The 19,932-nt window shown below is 35.8% G+C and overlaps 1 protein-coding gene across 3 annotated transcripts in view; it reads left to right on the forward strand.

Moving 5' to 3' along the window:
* DIAPH2 (diaphanous related formin 2) overlaps window positions 1–19,932 on the forward strand; it is a 1,049,860-nt gene that overhangs the window by 74,474 nt on the left and 955,454 nt on the right. For all 3 annotated transcript variants that reach the window (XM_038587833.1, XM_038587834.1, XM_038587835.1), the window contains one exon: window positions 15,266–15,370. In XM_038587833.1, coding sequence (XP_038443761.1) covers window positions 15,266–15,370 — 105 coding nt within the window. The remainder of the gene's footprint in view (window positions 1–15,265; window positions 15,371–19,932) is intronic.

Below are 19,932 nucleotides of genomic sequence, written 5' to 3' on the forward strand. Positions count from 1 at the left end.
GAGACACCTCTCTGAGAACAACGGAGCTGGCTGGAGCCATTCCCCTCCCCCACACATAACACCATAAAAAGTGATCTAATTGCTGGAAGCAGCAGAGCACCAACACTGGCTGCATAATTTACTTACACCAAGCCCCACCCCTCTGTGCATTATTGGAACTACCCTTCTCAGGCTTGCTACAGGACCAGCATGGTGGGCCTCACCTCAGAAGACCAACATAAATCCCTGACCTCACCACATCTCCTGACCAGGGAGTTTTACAGGGCCTCAGTTCCAGTGGAGGTGGTGACAAGCCTCATTTCATAAGCAGACCAGAGCACACCTGGTTAAACTCCCCACATTCAGGCCAGAGTCCAAACACTGGCCACAGTAAGCAAGGAGAGGCTCTGCAGAACACTGGCCTGAAGGATAGAGCAACTCAAACACAATAGCAGGGCACATGCAGCACACAGCAGAGACACTCCCTGAAGCTCCAGGCCTTGGACACTACATGACCTTTTCTTCATAAGGCAGTTACTTTCAGGAGCAGGAGATATGACTGACTTTTCTAATACACAGAGGAGAGAGGCTTAGAGAAAATGCAGAGACAAAGGAATTTATCCCAAAGGAATGAACAAGATAAGACCTCAGCTACAAATTTAAGTGAAACAGAAAGAAGTAACATGACTAATGAAGAATTTAAAGCAATGATCATGGGATGCCTGGATGGCTCAGCAGTTGAACAGAGTTCCAGGATCGAGTCCCACGTCGTGCTCCCTGCATGGGAGCCTGCTTCTCCCTCTGCCTATGTCTCTGCCCCCCTCTCTCTCTTTCTGTGTCTCTCATGAATAAATAGATAAAATCTTAAAAAAAATAAAGCAACGATCATAAGGATACTCACTGGGATTGAGAAAAGAATAGAAGATATCAGTGACAGCCTTACCACAGAGATAACACATTTTTAAAAGATTTTATTTTATTCATGAGAGATAGAGAGAAGTAGAGACATAGGCAGAGGGAGAAGCAGATTCCCCACACGAGGCCAAGGCAGGACTCAATCCCATGACCCCGGGATCATGCCCTGAGCCAAAGGCAGATGCTCAACCACTGAGCCACCCTGGTACCCCCAGAGATACAACATATTAATTGACCTAGCAGTAACATTTGATACAGTTGATCATTTTCTCCAATTTGAAATGCTTCCCCCTTCCCTTACCCCCAACATTGATTTGGTTTTCCCCCTGCTTCTTTGGTGCTTCTTTTCAATCTTCTTTGCTGATTCCTTTTCATGTTCTCAATCTTTAAAGTAGAGACCCAGGGATCAGTGCTTGGACATCTTTTCCTCTCTTTTAATATTATCTTCTTTGGTAATTACAACTAGTACTGTGCTTTTAAGTTCCACTTGTGTACTCACAGTTCTCAAATTTATCTCCAAAGTTAGTCCTCATGTCTGAACTTTAGACTCACATATTAAACTTCAAAAACAACATCTCACCTTGGATGATGGGTAGAATTAAACAAAGGAGCATATTCAAAACTGAACTGCTGATATTCCCCTCCAAACCTGCTCCTCCCACTGTATTCCACTTCTTAGCTGATGGCATATCCATATGTCCAAAATCTTTGGAATGGTCTTTGACTACTTTTTTTTTTTTTATCTGCAATTCATTTTGTAACCCATGTATTCTTCCTTCAAAGTAAAGTACTTGGAATAACTGACCATTTCTTATTACCTTTGTTGGTCCCACACTAGTTGAAATCTCACCTGGGCTCCCATAGTAGTGATAGGACTATAGGACTATTGCAACTCTTAATTGATCTCCATGCTTCACCATGACCCTCTACAGCATATTTTAACACAGAAATATTATCTACTTAAATCCTGAACAATGTCATATCAGTTGGCTTATCAAATCTGTCCCAGGGTTCCCATTTCATTGGTATACAGAAGCTTATAATAGCCTGTAAGGGCCTATATGATATGATTCCCACCTTACTTCTTACTTCTTTGGTATCTTCCTATGCTACTTTTCCCATTTGCTTTCAGACATGTACCTGCCTTTTTTTTTTTTTTAAGATTTTTAAATTTATTTATTCATGACAGACACAGAGAGAGAGAGGGGCAGAGACACAGGGAGAGGGAGAAGCAGGCCCCGTGCAGAGAGCCCAGTCTCCAGGATCACACCCCGGGCTGAAGGTGGAGCTAAACCGCTGGGCCACTGGGGTTGCCCACCTGCCCTTTTCTTTTCTTTTCTTTTCTTTTTTTTTTTTAATAATTGTAGCCGTAGGCAAAAATGATTGTTGGTAGTTTCTAAATTTTTCAATTTGTGTAGAGTATTTACAGTGCTTTAAAACTTTTTACAACATTTCTATTTTGTGGTTTGAATATTCTAATGTTAATGAGAATATTACCTCTTTCCTCTTTAAATGTGTTATGTTTTTCTAAAAGATTTGCTTGTGGATTCATAAATGTGATTTATTTTATTTTATTTTTTAAATAATAAATTTATTTTTTATTGGTGTTCAATTTGCCAACATACAGAATAACACCCAGTGCTCATCATAAATGTGATTTAAAGAAAGGTACAACTTAAAGCCGCATTTTCTCTATTGGGAGTTTTTCTTTCCATGGGGATTTCAGAATAGGAAATGAGATAAATACGATTTGATTAAAAGTAACCAAAAGATCAATAAATATTTTTTTAAGAATTATATCTCTTCCTTGAGAGAAGTCTATTTGTACATTGAACATTATATATTTTATATGTTATCTTTAATTTGACCATTATTTATAGTGAAGAAGTTATTTTATGAATTATGATAGCTTTCATTTACTATGCACTTATTGGCCAGGCATGTAACTAAATAGTTTATATGTATTATTTCAATTGATCCTTATGAAAAAGCCACAAAGTAGACGACATAGTTGTACTCCATTTTTAGATAAGGAAATTGAAGCTTAGTGTATGAACAAATTAGTTCTGTAACTGGCTAAGCTAATAAGTGGCTGAGCTGGAACTTAAATTTAGGTACATAAAAATGTAGAAAAAATGGCAGTTCTGTAGCATCTTTTTTTTTTTAAAGTTTATTTATTTATTTGAGAGAGAAAGGGAGAGCACAAGCAGGGGAAATGGCAGAGAGAGAGAGAGAGGGAGAAGCAGACTCCCAGCTGACAGGGGAGTCTGATGTGGGCCTCCATCCCAGTAACCTGGAATCATGACCTGAGCCAAAGACACTTAACTGAGCCACCCAGGTAGCCCACAACCATTTTTTTTTAATATGTACACTGTGCCAGGTTGCTCTATGCTGGAGGTACAAAGATGAATGCAATACCTCGAGTGCCCCAGTAGAACTCATAATTTAGTCAGAGAGAGAAGAAAGTGAAAAAAAAAAATGGTTTCCATAGTAGCAGGACACCTGTGAAATAGGCTACTGTAGTCACTTAACCCAGTGTAGAGGCTCAGGGAGGAAACAGGGAAGACCTGAATATACTATGAAACCCCATGTCACCTAATGAATTTTCAGTATTTTTTGGAATTAAAGCATTCTCAGAGTTTGAACTATTTACTTTATGAAGATCCAATGCCTTCTGTATGCCAGGTACTGTTCTAAGCTCTTAGGAAAAAGAGCAGAGAAGAAATCAGGGGAATCTCCTTCTGTCAAGAAGCTTATGTTTTGATAGGGTTGATACAGCAGGACCTAATAGGTAATTTTGAAAAAGAAAATGGAAAAGTTTATTTGACAACTCTCCACTGAATATCAAATATGTTGTTAGATCCAGGGGAACATAAAGAAGACAAATTCACTATCCTTGCCTCTAGGATTTTATTTTGTATGTCTGAAAAGGTAAGAACAGTTTGAAAAAAAGTTTTAACCTTATTATTTTTAAATGGCTGAAAAAAAATTAAAGAAGACTGTTTCAGGGCACATGAAAATTATATGAAATTCAGTGTTTATAGAGAAAATATGTTTGAATGCAGCCAAAACCATTTGTTTATGCATCATTTGTGGCTCCTTTTGTGCTACAACTGCATATTTGAATAGTTTTGATAAAGATCCCGTAACCCACAAAGCCTAAAACATTTACTGTCTGGCCCTTTATAGAAAAAGTTTGTCAACCTCTTCACTAGTCTCTAAACTTCTTGATTTACTGTCCTGTTAGAAAAAATATGTATGTTCGAGCAATAACCTCATTATATTTTATTTAAAAATTTTGTACATATTTGTATGTACTATGTGTATTATAAAATGCAGACATAATAAAGAATAGGAAAAACATGAAATGAACAAGGTTTTAAAATGATTTAAAATTTTATTTATTAATAGTATAAAAGCCTTTGCTGTTATGATTAACTGTTTAGTGAGAGCAATGTCAATATGTCATAGGCAGTAATTAGAAGGTGTAGTTCCAAGTTCATTTCATTTGGTTATTTGGTTTAATGTCTGTTATAGTTGAAACATAATCTGACAGAAATATATAGGTCCCAGTGGAACAAGAGCATCATTACAACACTTATTAAATCATATTATTAACTTTTCTCAGTCCAATCTATGAGTCAAGGAAAGGTTTTCTGTGGAACCATTGCTAGTAAATTTCCATCTTTCCTGATGACAATTATAACTAATTTGGAATGTTGCATTTTTACATTTTTAAATAAATGGGTCAAAATGTGCTTTAAAAAATGGGCTTTAACTAATTTAATAAGAGTCTCAGACTCTGCATTTTTGCAAAGAAGGGGAAAGAGGTGAGTCATGCAAGAGTGAAGGAGACTGACAGGGAAGTTGGGTCAGTTTAATGTGATTTTTTAAAAAAGATTTTATTTATTTGAGAGAGTGCCTGCACGTGAGAGAGAACATGAGCGGTGGGGAGGGACAGAAGGAGAGGGACAAGCAGTCTCCCCCCACCACAAGCAGGAAGCCCAATGTGGGGCTCTATCCCAGGACTCCAGGATCATGGCCTGAGCCAAAGGCAGACACTTAACCAACTGAGCCACCTAGGCGCCCCAAAGTGTTTCTTTCTTTAATGAAGTTTATTTGAAAAAAGAGTTTGTTTCTTACTAATCGTTAAATTTACAAGGGATTACTAGTGTTTTTGTGCATGAAAAAGCCTCATGCTAAATTTCAGCAGTTTTTAAATATTTTGTCGAGATAACCAGAAAGATTTGAGAGGTACACTATTTTTTCATCCTTACTTCCTATCAAATTTCATATTATAAATATTCCACACTATTTGAAATATCTTGCTTTTATTAAAAAGAACTACATTTTTGACTCTGTAGCACTTTGTGTATTTTGGTTTCATTTTCTTTCTTGCAATCGCTTAAGTTTTACATGTAGGGTAACCTTATTCAGGAATCTCACTTAGAAGAAAAAAAAGGAATCCCACTTAGGTTTTTCATAAAACATCTTTTTAAAATTTTCGTTTTATTTATTTATTTATTTACATCTTTTTTTAAGTAAATCATATATATTGGCCATGTTTTTTGTTCCATTAGTGACTCAAAGAAAAGTACTTTTTGTATTTCATTATTGAAACAGTCTAGCAAATAAACTGAGTTGTTAAAAAAAAAAAAAGCCTGTATTTTCATTCAACTCTGATAAATCTCCCACACTGAGTAATTTTTCTACTTGTTTGAGTAAATTTTAAGCAATGATTTCTATGGGTCTTCTGACAGTATTTGCTGACAAAGGGAATGTGTTTTAGTTTAATGCTGTGTTGTTTTGTGTATATTTCAGAAGCTTCTAATGAGAGTTTCTCCAGTGTCACCAGACCTTTTTCTTTTGCTATTAGTGAAAGAAAAAGTTTAAAAGAAGCTTCTAAACATGTCATTAAGTTTATAAAATTTCACTGAAGTGCTGGATTATCATATGATTTTAATTATTGCTGAGAAATTTGAAAAAGCTGTCTTCATGTTCTGAATGCTTGGCTTTTAAATGGTCTGCTAATTTGAGGTGGCCGTGTACTATCATTAGCTAATATTTTAAGGTACAATATGCACATAAACTGGGAGTCATCACTGATAATGATATACATCCATATTAATGGATGTATTAACAATTTTAATCTTGTGAGATCAGCTTATTTACTTTAGATTATTTTTTATCATATGATGGATGAAAGGCTCAGACTTGGGAGTAAGATATATAATAGTCTAGTATTTTCCCTTGAGCTTACATTTTTGCTATTATCCTATTATCCTCAGTCTTTGATCTTTGTAGGAATCTTTGAATACCACTTTTCCATTTTTGTTATTTTTGATGGTTGATTTAGTTAAAACTAGAGAAAACAACCCGTAAATCCATTTAGCCACATACATGTAAGCTGCAGTATGTTGCAGTACACTGACAGTGAACAGATATGCATTGTGAACACCTCACTCTGCTTAAGATACCTCATTTATCTTAAGGGCCTCTGGATCCAGTGATGATTCCATTGTTATGTTAAATATTAGACCTTATTTTCTTGTATTTTTAAATAAAAATACATATTTCTCAAATTACAGCGGATCCTTTATGTAGTCTCTGGACTCTGGAAACTACTGTTTCAGAATTAAGGATTATGGGAAAGTAAAAGCAATATTTGGTGTTTTTTAAATATCCAACATATGTTCTGAATTTACCCTCCTGATGGTAAAGAGGCATATTTTGGTATTAAAAGTTACATCCCTCCAATAAGACCTGAAAACAGAAATAAATAAGAATTTTGGTGCCATACTCAGTGATATTCATTTAATATCATGCTTTTTTTCTTGCTTTTGGCTTTATACTTTTGGTAGAGATAATGTATTTAGATAACTTTTTTCCTTTAACTTTGTTTTCAGTCTGAGCTTTTATATGTTTTATGACTGCAGTCTGTATAGGTAAAGTTAACTTGATCTTTTGAAAACATGAGGTAGTTACTTAATTCCAGGTAGAATTGGCCAACTATTTAGTTATGTAGCAAATTCTTGATAACTTTATTGGAGTTTTACAAATGTTTTTTTTCTTTCCAGTTCACAGTAGCTAGAGGAATTATGGAAGTATCTTTAGAAAAAATTAATTAAACAAATATTGTAAAATAAAACTGTAATAATTATTCATGCTAGGCATATTTTTAGATATAGGGTAACATTGGTTCATTCCATTCGGGGTACAGTTCTCTTCGACATAGAAGTTAAAGAATACTTGAATAATTACTACTGACAAGCAGAAGGAAGAAGGCAAGCATTTGATGGTGAAGTCAAGTTCACATTTTAAAAGAGCAACTGGAAAATCCAGCCTTAAACTGGGATCAAGATATGTTGCAGAAACAGAAACAGTTTATAGAAAATAAATAGAAATTGGGACGCCTGGGTGGCTCAGTGTTTGAGCATCTGCCTTTGGCTCAGGGTATGATCCTGGGATCCAGGATCAAGTCCCACATCAGGCTCCCTGCCAGGAGCCTGCTTCTCCTTCTGCCTATGTCTCTACTTCTCTCTTTGTGTCTCTCATGAATAAATAAAATAAAAATCTTAAAAAAATACATAGAAATTTATAACAAATTTATAGAAAGAAGGAAAAAATATTCTCGATCATAGGCAAGTAGAGATAAAAATAATAGGTTGACACTTCTCATAATGCAAAATAGAAAAAATAGTGGAAAATAAAAAATGATGTTGGAAGATAAGGAGAAAGTTTTCAAAATTATATTATTACCCATTAAAAAATTTATGAAGGGAGAGAATGAGAGGGGATGGGATAAGGAGAACAAGAGAGTGAAAATGAATGAATGAATGAATGAATGAATATGAAAATGAATAGACAGGTGGTTCAACTTTTAACCCATTTGACTATTTTCATATGGCTCCTCAGTAATAACTTTAAGATTATGAAAGTTCTTTGCTGAAGAAGTCAATTTATCTGTAATACTAACATTGCATCATGCTTGAAGGAAAATAAATGGTTTTGTGTTTACAAATATAGCTTTAATTTAATGCAATCCCTATCAAAATACCATGGACTTTCTTCAGAGAGTTGGAACAAATCATCCTAATATTTATGTGGAATCAGAAAAGACCCCGAATAGCCAGGGGAATTTTACAAAAGAAAACCATAGCTGGGGGCATCACGATGCCAGATTTCAGGTTGTACTACAAAGCTGTGGTCCTCAAGACAGTGTGGTACTGGCACAAAAACAGACACATAGATCAATGGAACAGAATAGAGAATCCAGAAGTGGACCCTCAACTTTATGGTCAACTAATATTCGACCAAGGAGGAAAGACTATCCACTGGAAAAAAAAAAAAAAACAGTCTCTTCAATAAATGGTGCTGGGAAAATTGGACATCCACATGCAGAAGAATGAAACTAGACCACTCCCTTGCACCATACACAAAGATAAACTCAAAATGGATGAAAGATCTAAATGTGAGACAAGATTCCATCAAAATCCTTGAGGAGAACACAGGCAACACCCTTTTTGAACTTGGCCATAGCAACTTCTTGCAAGATATATCCACGAAGGCAAAAGAAACAAAAGCAAAAATGAACTCTTGGGACTTCATCAAGATAAGAAGCTTTTGCACAGCAAAGGATACAGTCAACAAAACTAAAAGACAACCTACAGAATGGGAGAAGATATTTGCAAATGATGTATCAGATAAAGGGCTAGTTTCCAAGATCTATAAAGAACTTGTTGAACTCAACAGCAAAGAAACAAACAATCCAGTCATGAAATGGGCAAAAGACATGAACAGAAATCTCACAGAGGAAGACACAGACATGGCCAACAAGCACCTGAGAAAATGCTCTGCATCACTTGCCATCAGGGAAATCCAAATCAAAACCACAATGAGATCCCACCTCACACCAGTGAGAATGGGGGAAATTAACAAGGCAGGAAACCACAAATGTTGGAGAGTATGTGGACAAAGGGGAGCCCTCTTGTACTGTTGGTGGGAATGTGAACTGGTGCAGCCACTCTGGAAAACTGTGGAGGTTCCTCAAAGAGTTAAAAAGTAGATCTGCCCTACGACCCAGCAATTGCACTGCTGGAGATTTACCCCAAAGATACAGGTGCAGTGAGATGCCGGGACACCTGCACCCCAATGTTTATAGCAGCAATGTCCACAATAGCCAAACTGTGGAAGGAGCCTCTGTCCATCGAAAGATGAATGGATAAAGAAGATGTGGTTTATGTATACAATGGAATATTACTCAACCATTAGAAATGACAAATACCCACCATTTGCTTCGACGTAGATGGAACTGGAGGGTATTAAGCTGAGTGAAATAAGTCAATTGGAGATGGACAAAAATTATATGGTCTCATTCATTTGGGGAATATAAAAAATAGTGAAAGGGAATAAAGGGGAAAGGAGAAAAAATAAGTGAGAAATATCAGAAAGGGAGACAGAACATGGAAGACTCCTAACTCTGGGAAACAAACTAGGGGTAGTGGAAGGGGAGGTGGGCGGGAGGTGGGGGTGCCGGGGTGGCGGGCCCTGAGGTGGGCACTTGATGGGAGGAGCACTGGGTGTTATTCTGTATGTTGACAAATTGAACCAATAAAAAATAAATTTATTAAAAAAAAACAAAAAATACAAATACAGCTTTAAAATATAGGTGGTCAAATATTTAGACTTTAAGCAACATTTTTTGTAGCTTCAAAGTACTATATTTTTCTCATGTATTGTGGAAGTACTAACTAAATGTTCTAATGTAAACTTGCTTTTGTGTTTTGAGTACTTTAAGAACTAGTGAGTTTAGAAGAGTTTCTTGTTCAGTTATATTGTTTAGAATTAATATTGCATAATGAGTATTGCTGTATTTAGTTTAATGATTGTATTATAAAGTTGGAGGTAATGATTTTAAATATTAGCTGCCTAATTAGGAGTATGCATCTTATTTCTCTAAGAATAAAATGAGTCATTGTGGTCTCTTCTGTTCCTATGAATGATACCTATTCCTAATCAAACTTTGTAACCAAAATATAAGTATAAAAAATGTCAGTTGCTGTAAATCAAATTAAAATATTTAGAGAAAAGTTCCTAAATACCACATTGGTTTAACACATATTTATTAAGTGTTTAGTCATTCCAGGAACGACTTTGGCTTTACTTTGTACTTTCAAATTAGCTTGGAATTTAGGGGAGGTGGATTTATCAGATAGTTTCAGTTTAAGTGCTATAATATAGGTTTTAATATTGAAGAATAGAATGTAGATAGTCATTTCTAAATTAGGTATTTCAGGGATAAATTTGAAGATAAATTGGAAGGATTCATAGTTAACCAGATAAGGATTTAGGTGGGGTGGGTGGGATGAGATGGGATAAGGGTTAGGAATGGGGAGAGGGTGGTGAAAATGAGAGCATTCTAGGCAGAGAGAACATCATCATGAATGAAGTAATGGAAACGTGTAATATCATAGTATATGTAGGAAAACTACAAACAACCTTGCGTTATTAAAGCAGTCTTTGAAAGCTAGTTAATATAAACCAGGCTTAGTGTGCATGAGCATACTTAAACCTAACAACATTATTTTAAGCCTATAGTCTCATATCCTCCTTATTTTGCCTACTTCCATGATTGTACTCTGATGGTATGATCTTAGCAGTATATGCCATTAAAAATTAAACGGAGGCACATTATAATGTAGAAATATCACTTGAGGAAGAGTCAACTGTCTACCTAGAGACTGCCAGATGTGGCAATTCCACACTCTTATGCTTGGTTGTGAGGTGTACAGATACAGATACTCAATCTTGTTGGCATTCCAGAGTTGATTCTACTTGGGAGATGCAGATTTATGCTAACCACATTTGTCAAAGACTATAATTTAACCAGAAACCTAGCCTAGCATATGCAAGCAGTGCTTAGGGGTTTTGATGGAAACACTGTGAGTCAGCAGAATGATGTGCTGGACAATAAGATCATAAAATCAGACGCTGAATTAATAGAGGTAAGGTATTTCAAGATGTGGGACGTGGTAGTCCTTTCCTTCCTTGCATTGATCAAACCACAGAGTATTTGAGAAAAATAATTATGAACACTAAGCCATGTCAAATTAAAATAATTGAAGCAGACAGGTACACTTTAGCCTGAAGGAGAGAATGATGCCTTTAAATAACATTTACATGGTTTTTTAGTTTGTTAACCTTTGCCTAGTCTGACTTGCATCTTCTTAGGTCACACTCTTATCACTAGTCACTTGAATTACTTTAGTAGCCCAAATTATTGAATGAAAGAGAAGCTGTTCTGGCTAGTTATATATAACTGACTATTATTTAGAGATACTAGGTAGCTCTTGGGTCAGGAGGGTTATAGAAACAGGCTTCAGATAATACAGGAATAACTTTCAGAACCACACAACTGAAATTTGGTCCAGTGAAGGGCTATTGCCATCCCAGAACCACTTGGTCAAACTGTTGTGATAAAAAACACACAGCTGCAGCCATCAATTCCATAACCATATCTCCTGTATTGCCATCCATGCCAGCAAAATGGATTGCTTACTTGTGGCCTGCTTCCTTATATAGTTCATTTTTGAATCTACAAAACCTGTAAATGCATTTCATTGGTGGAAACTAAGCCATATCTCTGTACTCTAGTCATAAGGGAGTCTGGCAAAAGTAGTTTTTATGGATTCTTCTTTGGTTTGGTGGGACTGACACTGAGAGGATGTATTAAAATGTAGAGAGTGTGTTTAAATGATACTGAGAAGCCAAATATGACAGAAGACACTATGGTTTCCTAGCTATTCTTATAGACTTCACTAAAATTTTTCTCATTCTTTAAGACCCAAATCCTGGTAAAAACTTCTCTGATCTTTCCATCTATCATCTGTGTTCCCAAAGCATCACATACATGCCTCTATTATTATTATTATTATTTTTAACGATTTTATTTATTTATTCATAGAGACATACAGAGAGAGAGAATGGCAGAGAGGCAGAGACACAGGCAGAGGGAGAAGCAGGCTCCATGCAGGGAGCCCGACATGGACTCGATCCCTGGTCTCCAGGATCACACCCCAGGCTGCAGGTGGCGCTAAACCGCTGCACCACGGGGGCTGCCCTACATGCCTCTATTATAATTGCATATATGTTTTCCCTACTAGATCATGAATTATTTATTTTTATTTATTTAACAAAGATAGCGTTGACTATGTATCAGGCATTGTTCTAAGTGCTGCATAAAGAATTCATTTAGTTTGTGGCTACAAGCTTTCTTTCAACTTGCACTCCCATAGCCAGCTTAGCATACAGAGTCCTTGGTGCATGGCACATTTCCAGTCAGTAAGTGATTCAATATTTAGAAAGTAGAGAAGAAATAAATAATGACCCAGTCCTGCAACTTTGACTATTCTATTTTGTTGCGCATTAAGTCTTCTAAAGAAAAATTTGGCTAAAATTATACTTCCCTAATATGAGATGGGCTGACTGTGAGGTAGTAGGTTTTCTGTTAGTTGAAATCAAATCAGGGCATACGTGAGCATCTGTGGGCTACATTAAAAATGCTATCCAGCCTTGTTTCTCTGCTTCTGCTTTGACTCAACAATGCTAGATCTAGCCTATCTATGAGTGAGGGAGAGGAAAAAAAATGTCTTCTGTCTTCAAGTCAGAAGGCCAATATACAAATGAGAATTAAGGATATATGATAGGAAAGATAGGGGTAGAGACAGTGAAAGAGGTGATTAGTAAGGAGGATCCTGTTATATATAAATAAAATGTATAGGTGTTGACTGTGAACACATCATAGGAGTCACTGCAATGTATGCAAGAATAGATCAAGAGATTCTTGCTGTCACTGAAGTTAGTATTCTATAGTAGATGCAGCTTTATTTCTTTTCATGGATCCTTTTCTCCCCCTCACATTCTTACATATGAGTCTTTAATGTTGATTTTATTTTTGCTCATTACTTTCCTTTATTAAAAAAATAGTAATGGCCAGAATTATTAAGAGAATAAAAAGAAAAAATACTGATTTAAAAAAAATTGAAATATAAATCACATACTGTAAAATTCACCGTCTTAAACATTTCAGTGTGTTTTTTAGTATATTCTAAGAGTTATGAAGCTATCACAACAGTCAATTTTAGAACATTTTTATCACTCCAAAAAAACACCATACCCATCAGCAGTCATACCCCAATTCTCCTATTCCCCGTCCCCTGCCTGTGGCAACCACTAATTTATTTTCTTTCTGTATAGATTTGCCAATTCTGGGCATTTAGTGTAATCATACAATGTGTGGTCTTTTGTGACTGGCTTCTTTCACTTAGCATATGTGATTTCAAGTTTCATTCATGCTATAGCATTTATCAGTACTTGGTTATTCTTTATGACTGAATATTGCATTGTCTGGACATACCACATTTGTTTATCCATTCATCACTTGAGGGACATTTGGATTGTTCCCACTCTTTGATGCTTCTGCTGTGAACATTCATGTGCAAATTTTTGTGTGGACATATTTCTTTCTTTCTTTCTTTTTTTTTTTTTTTTGTATAAGCTGGGCCATGTGGTAAGTTTATGTGTATCTTTTTGAGGAACTGCTAGACTATTTTTGAAATGGGCTATATCATTTCACATTCTTACCAGCAGTGTGTGAGGGGCCCAGTTTCTCCATATCCTTACCAATGTTTCCTATTATCATCTTTTTGTATCTTATCTATCCTAGTGCAAGTGAGGTGATGTCTCATTTTGATTGTACTTCTATAATGAATATTGATACTGAACATCATGTGCTTACTAGCCATTTGTATATCTTCTTTAGAGAAATGTCTGTTCAGATCCTTTGCCCATTTGTTGTTGGGTTCTCTTTTTATTGTTGATTTGTGAGAGTTCTTTATATATTATGGATATAAGTCCCTTATCAGATAAATGATTTGGAAACATTTTCACCCATTCTGCCTGTTGTTTTTTCATTTGATGTTGCTTTTTTAAAGATTTATTTATATACATAGAATGTGAGTTGGGGGCGAGACAAAGGGAGAGAGAGAATCTCAAACAGACTCTGCTGAGCACAGAGCCTGATGCAGGACTCCATTTTAGGACCCTGAGATCATGACCTGAGCTGAAATCAAGATTTGGATGCTCAACCAACAAGGCCATCCAAGTTCTCCTGATGCTGCATTTTGAATCATAGACATTTCCACCTTGGTTTTGTGATCCTTTATTAATGTCTTAATATGTTGTAAGGGTTTTTTAAATAAGATTTTATTTATTCATGAGAGACACACAAAGAGAGGGAGAGGAAGAGACACAGGCAGAGGGAGAAACAGGCTCCATGCAGGGAGCCTGATGGGGACTCGATCCCGGGACTCCAGGATGACACCCTGGGCTGAAGGCAGGCGCTAAACTGCAAATAATCCTCCCTGGTTATTTGCCATTCATCCTGTGTTGTAAGGGTTAGTATAATTTCAAAGTGAAGAAAAATAATTTGTCCAGTGACAATGTTATATGTGTGGGTATCATGTAATAAAGGAAGATTCCCAGTCAATTTTTTTTTAATTTTTATTTATTTATGATAGGCACACAGTGAGAGAGAGAGAGAGGCCGAGACACAGGCAGAGGGAGAAGCAGGCTCCATGTACCAGAAGCCTGACGTGGGATTTGATCCCCGGTCTCCAGGATCATGCCCTGGGCCAAAGGCAGGCACTAAACCGCTGCACCACCCAGGGATCCCTTTTTTTTTTTTTTTTAATTTTTAGATTCCCAGTCAAATTGAAGCTTATTGAATCTCAAACCATTTCTTGTAACTTAATATTTTTTCCTTTATTGAGTAATTTTTGTCATCCAAACACAGCTGATTATATTTTTGATTTTCTTTTTTTGCTTTCAGAATCCAGCAACTTCTCAAGAACTTTTCTTCAGTGACATATTGTAGATAGATATTTCCTATTACTTTAAAAGTCATATTTGTTCTTCTAGATAATAGTGATCTTAAGGGAGAATATGCCAAATGGTAAATTGTTTGTTTATTTTTGCTATCAGGATAAATTAATATCTGTGCTAAGGTTATCTGATGTATGCTACAAAATAGCTGCCAGTTTATTCTGTGGAATAGTTTAAAAACATTTTTTCATTCTGCTCATTGGTTGACTAGGTAGAGATATAAACCATTAATATATGGTAAAATTTATACAATGTTATGGTAAAAACTGAAATAAGAAATAATAGTGAAGTATCCACCAAAATGAGGTGGTAGTTGTTGGTAGTTACAGCAGGACTTATGATTTTAAAAGAGAATATTAGTATTTATTAATCACTTTTGAAATTCAAGCAGCAATTTTTAAACACTTATCATAGATGTTCTTTCTAATAGGAGGACATGAACCTTAATGAAGAACGAAAAGCTCCTTTACGAAACAAAGATTTTACCACCAAGCGTGAGATGGTTGTCCAGTATATTTCTGCTACTGCCAAATCTGTAAGTAGTGACACTTCCCCAGCACTACCATAATGAGTTTAGCATTATCTGCTCAAAATTAAATAAACCTCAGCTCTTCAAGTTCTTGTCTCACTGTACTTCTATAGATTATTAAGAAAAAAACACTTATGTGTATTTTTACACATTTGGTATATATTTAAAAACTGCTTACAATTAGACTTATTAAACAATACAGACTTAGGATAGAAGGCTCTGAGTTAATCCAACGAGTTTTGGAGCAGTAGTTTTTTGTACATCCTAAAAATTGACAGAAATTTGCAGTAATTCCACCACATATACTGTTTGTTTTATGAAAATTTTGAATTTTGAAGGAGAAGCCACAAACATAGGCTAGTCACAAGTTTTAACTAAGTTTACATTTAAGCTATATGTTTGGTTTCTTCTTGCATGAAATTTTTAATTTAATTTAATTTTAATTTTTAATTTTAATTAAAAAATTTTAAATTTAATATTTTTAATATGCTGTTTTAGTTTTTTATTATTTTATGTGGTGCTAACTATATAAACTACCTCATAATGGTTATTGTACAGCTTAACTTAGTATAATTAATATAATATAATTTAATATAATAAGGTGCTTAATAGGAATGAGCTTTAATGAAATCTGTATGAGTTTCAAAAGACTTGTGTTCAGCAGGAGAAACTTTAGTGTTTTAATGGGATATATGGCTTTGTTTACTTCTTAAGCTGCTTCCAAAAATAGACATCAGGTTTGATTTCTTTTTGTAAGAAAAAAATGTATTTTTGAAATGGTGAAATGTATCTTTTACATTTCTGTAAGGAAAAAGCTTTATACAGCTAGAGTTCATAGAATCACTGTATATGTGTATATATGTTGTATGTATATAGACACATATATACATGTAACATTTTATATATCTGTGTACATATACATATACAAACACAGATTTTGATTGTGTGGTATGTATATTATATGTGTATATAAATAATATAACACATTCATTTACATGTAAAAATATTTTTTAATATTATTTTAGTTTTATACTTTTAAAGATTTTTTAAATTTATCATGAGAGACACAGAAAGAGAGGCAGAGACATAGGCAGAGGGAGAAGCAGGCTCCCCTTAGGGAGGCCAATGTGGGACTCAATCCCAGGACCCTGGGATCATGCCCTGAGCTGACGGCAGATGCTCAACCACTGAACCATCCAGGCATCCCAAAAATACATATTTTAAATTACAAACTTGGCCAGTAAAGAAAATAATTGCTTGGAAAATTATTCCATTGGAAAAAATATTCTAAAATTATTTGGCTATCCTGTTACTACTACTTCAGTACAGTAATTGAAATGGGAATTATTAATGCATGTTACCCTAAATTCTACAATTGTATTGATTTCATATTGTTGTTTAAGCAAGCTGAATCTGAATGCTGAATTATTTAAACATAACACAGTCCAGCTCAGCCAGAGCAGGGCAACAGCATGTATTTTACTTTGCTCCTCATATCCAAGGTCAGAAATATGTTCCAAATCATGTGAAATTTACCACGAGTGCTGTTTTCAATAGATTTTGGTGAAGCAAAGGGTCTTACTTTGAAATTGTGATAAATCTCTTTTTATTTTACACTCAAGTTATTGTTCACAGTAAAATGTGTTAGGAAATGCAGGGTGTACATTAGTGTTATTTTTCAAATACCTAAAAGCAAATACACTAGTAAATTTATATAACTAAATCTGAATGCAAAGTACAGATAATAATATATGAATAATCATGTGGTATTTTTAATGGTAACATTTTGTTAGTGTTTCTGGCTCATTTGTCGTTTTTGATTACATAAGAGGGATTAAATATGATGAAAATTTTACAAAGCTCTTATTCTTTAACATTTTGATTTTTACTCTATGTAGAACTTGTTTTTATTTGTTCTCATATTGTTTCCTCTTCAGCTGACCAAAGACATGTAAACTTTAGGTTATGGACTCATTTTGCACATTCAAATGCTGAAATTGGGATAAATATTGGATGAGCTCTTTGAATTGCTTTATTCGAAAGATGGAAATAGAATGTTTCTCATAAGACTTGAAAATTCTGTTTCAGGCATTAGCCTCAAAATCAGTACTTACTATTTAGTATATGACCCTTATTTGTTTCATTCAGCATACATATGAGCACCTGACATGCATATAGCACTTTTATTAGAGACTCAAATTTATACATTTTATTTGCTATTATTTTTTCATGTACCAAATGTTATGATAAAAGAAAGCCTCTTGATCAACATGTTTTAAAGCTTTCATATCTTGGAGAGACGTTAAATTGTATTATGATTTTTGTTGTTAAAACTAAGAAAATTGCTTATGTACTTTCCTTTTGAAGGTGAGAGTGATGCCATTCAGTGACAGTCCTCTTACCTTTGACATTTTCATGATCATGACAATAATATTTGCATAAACTATAGCTCAATATGTGGCTGTTTACATATTTGTGTTTTTTTTTTGTATAATTTTTTATTGGAGTTCGATTTGGCAACGTATAGCATAACACCCAGTGCTCAACTCATCAAGTGCCCCCATCAGTACCTGTCACCCAGTCACCCAAACCCCCGCCCAATTCCCTTTCCACCACTCCTTGTTCGTTTCCATGAGTTAGGAGTCTTTTTTTTTTTTTTTCTTTTCTTTATTTATTTATGATAGTCACAGAGAGAGAGAGAGAGAGAGAGAGAGAGAGAGAGAGAGAGGCAGAGACACAGGCAGAGGGAGAAGCAGACTCCATGCACGGGGAGCCCGACGTGGGATTCGATCCCGGGTCTCCAGGATCACGCCCTGGGCCAAAGGCAGGCGCCAAATCGCTGCACCACCCAGGGATCCCAGTTAGGAGTCTTTCATGTTCTCTCACCCTCACTGATATTTTCCAATCAATTTCTCTCCTTTCCCCTTTATTCCCTTTCACTATTTTTTATATTCCCCAAATGAATGAGACCATATAATGTTTGTTCTTCTCCAATTGACTTACTTCACTCAGCATAATACCCTCCAGTTCCATCCACGTTGAAGCAAATGGTGGGTATTTGTCATTTCTAATGGTTGAGTAATATCCCATTGTATATATAGAGCACATCTTCTTTATCCATTCATCTTTCTTTTTTATTTATTTATTTATTTATTTATTTATTTATTTATTTATTTTTTATTTTATTTATTTATTTATTTATTTTATTGGTGTTCAATTTACTAACATACAGAATAACACCCAGTGCCTGTCACCCATTCACTCCCACCCCCCGCCCTCCTCCCCTTCTACTACCCCTAGTTCGTTTCCCAGAGTTAGCAGTCTTTACGTTCTGTCTCCCTTTCTGATATTTCCCACACATTTCTTCCCCCTTCCCTTATTTTCCCTTTCACTATTATTTATATTCCCCAAATGAATGAGAACATATAATGTTTGTCCTTCTCCGACTGACTTACTTCACTCAGCATAATACCCTCCAGTTCCATCCACGTTGAAGCAAATGGTGGGTATTTGTCATTTCTAATAGCTGAGTAATATTCCATTGTATACATAAACCACATCTTCTTTATCCATTCATCTTTTGTTGGACACCGAGGCTCCTTCCACAGTTTGGCTATCGTGGCCATTGCTGCTAGAAACATCGGGGTGCAGGTGTCCCGGCGTTTCATTGCATTTGTATCTTTGGGGTAAATCCCCAACAGTGCAATTGCTGGGTCGTAGGGCAGGTATATTTTTAACTGAGGAACCTCCACACAGTTTTCCAGAGTGGCTGCACCAGTTCACATTCCCACCAACAGTGTAAGAGGGTTCCCTTTTCTCCGCATCCTCTCCAACATTTGTTGTTTCCTGCCTTGTTAATTTTCCTCCATTCATCTTTCAATGGACACCGAGGCTCCTTCCACAGTTTGGCTATTGTGGACATTGCTGCTATAAACATCAGGGTGCAGGTGTCCTGCCATTTCACTGCATCTGCATCTTTGGGGGAAATCCCCAGCAGTGCAATTGTTGGGATGTAGAGCAGTTCTATTTTTAACTCTTGAGGAACCTCCACACAGTTTTCCAGAGTCGCTGTACCAGGTCACATTCCCACCAACAGTGCAAGAGGGTTCCTTTTCTCCATATCCTTCCCAGCATTTGTTGTTTCCTGTCTTGTTAATTTTCACAATTCTTACTCATGTGAGGTGGTATCTCATTCTGGTTTTGATTTGTATTTCCTTTTTTTTCTCTTTTTTTTTTATTGGAGTTCAATTTGCCAACATATAGCATAACACCCAGTGCTCATCCCATCAAGTGCCCCCCTCAGTGCCCGTCACCCAGTCACCCCCATCCCCTACCCACCTCCCTTTCCATCACCCCTTGTTCGTTTCTCAGAGTTAGGAATATCTCATGTTCTGTCTCCCTTTCTGATATTTCCCACTCATTTTTTCTCCGTTCCCCTTAATTCCCTTTTACTATTTTTTATATTCCCCAAATGACTGAGACCATATAATGTTTCTCCTTCTCTGATTGACTTATGTCACTCAGCATAATACCCTCCAGTTTCATTAACGTCAAAGCAAATGGTGGGT

Source organism: Canis lupus, chromosome X, assembly GCF_011100685.1.
Source record: "Canis lupus familiaris isolate Mischka breed German Shepherd chromosome X, alternate assembly UU_Cfam_GSD_1.0, whole genome shotgun sequence".
Lineage (NCBI taxonomy): Eukaryota > Metazoa > Chordata > Mammalia > Carnivora > Canidae > Canis > Canis lupus.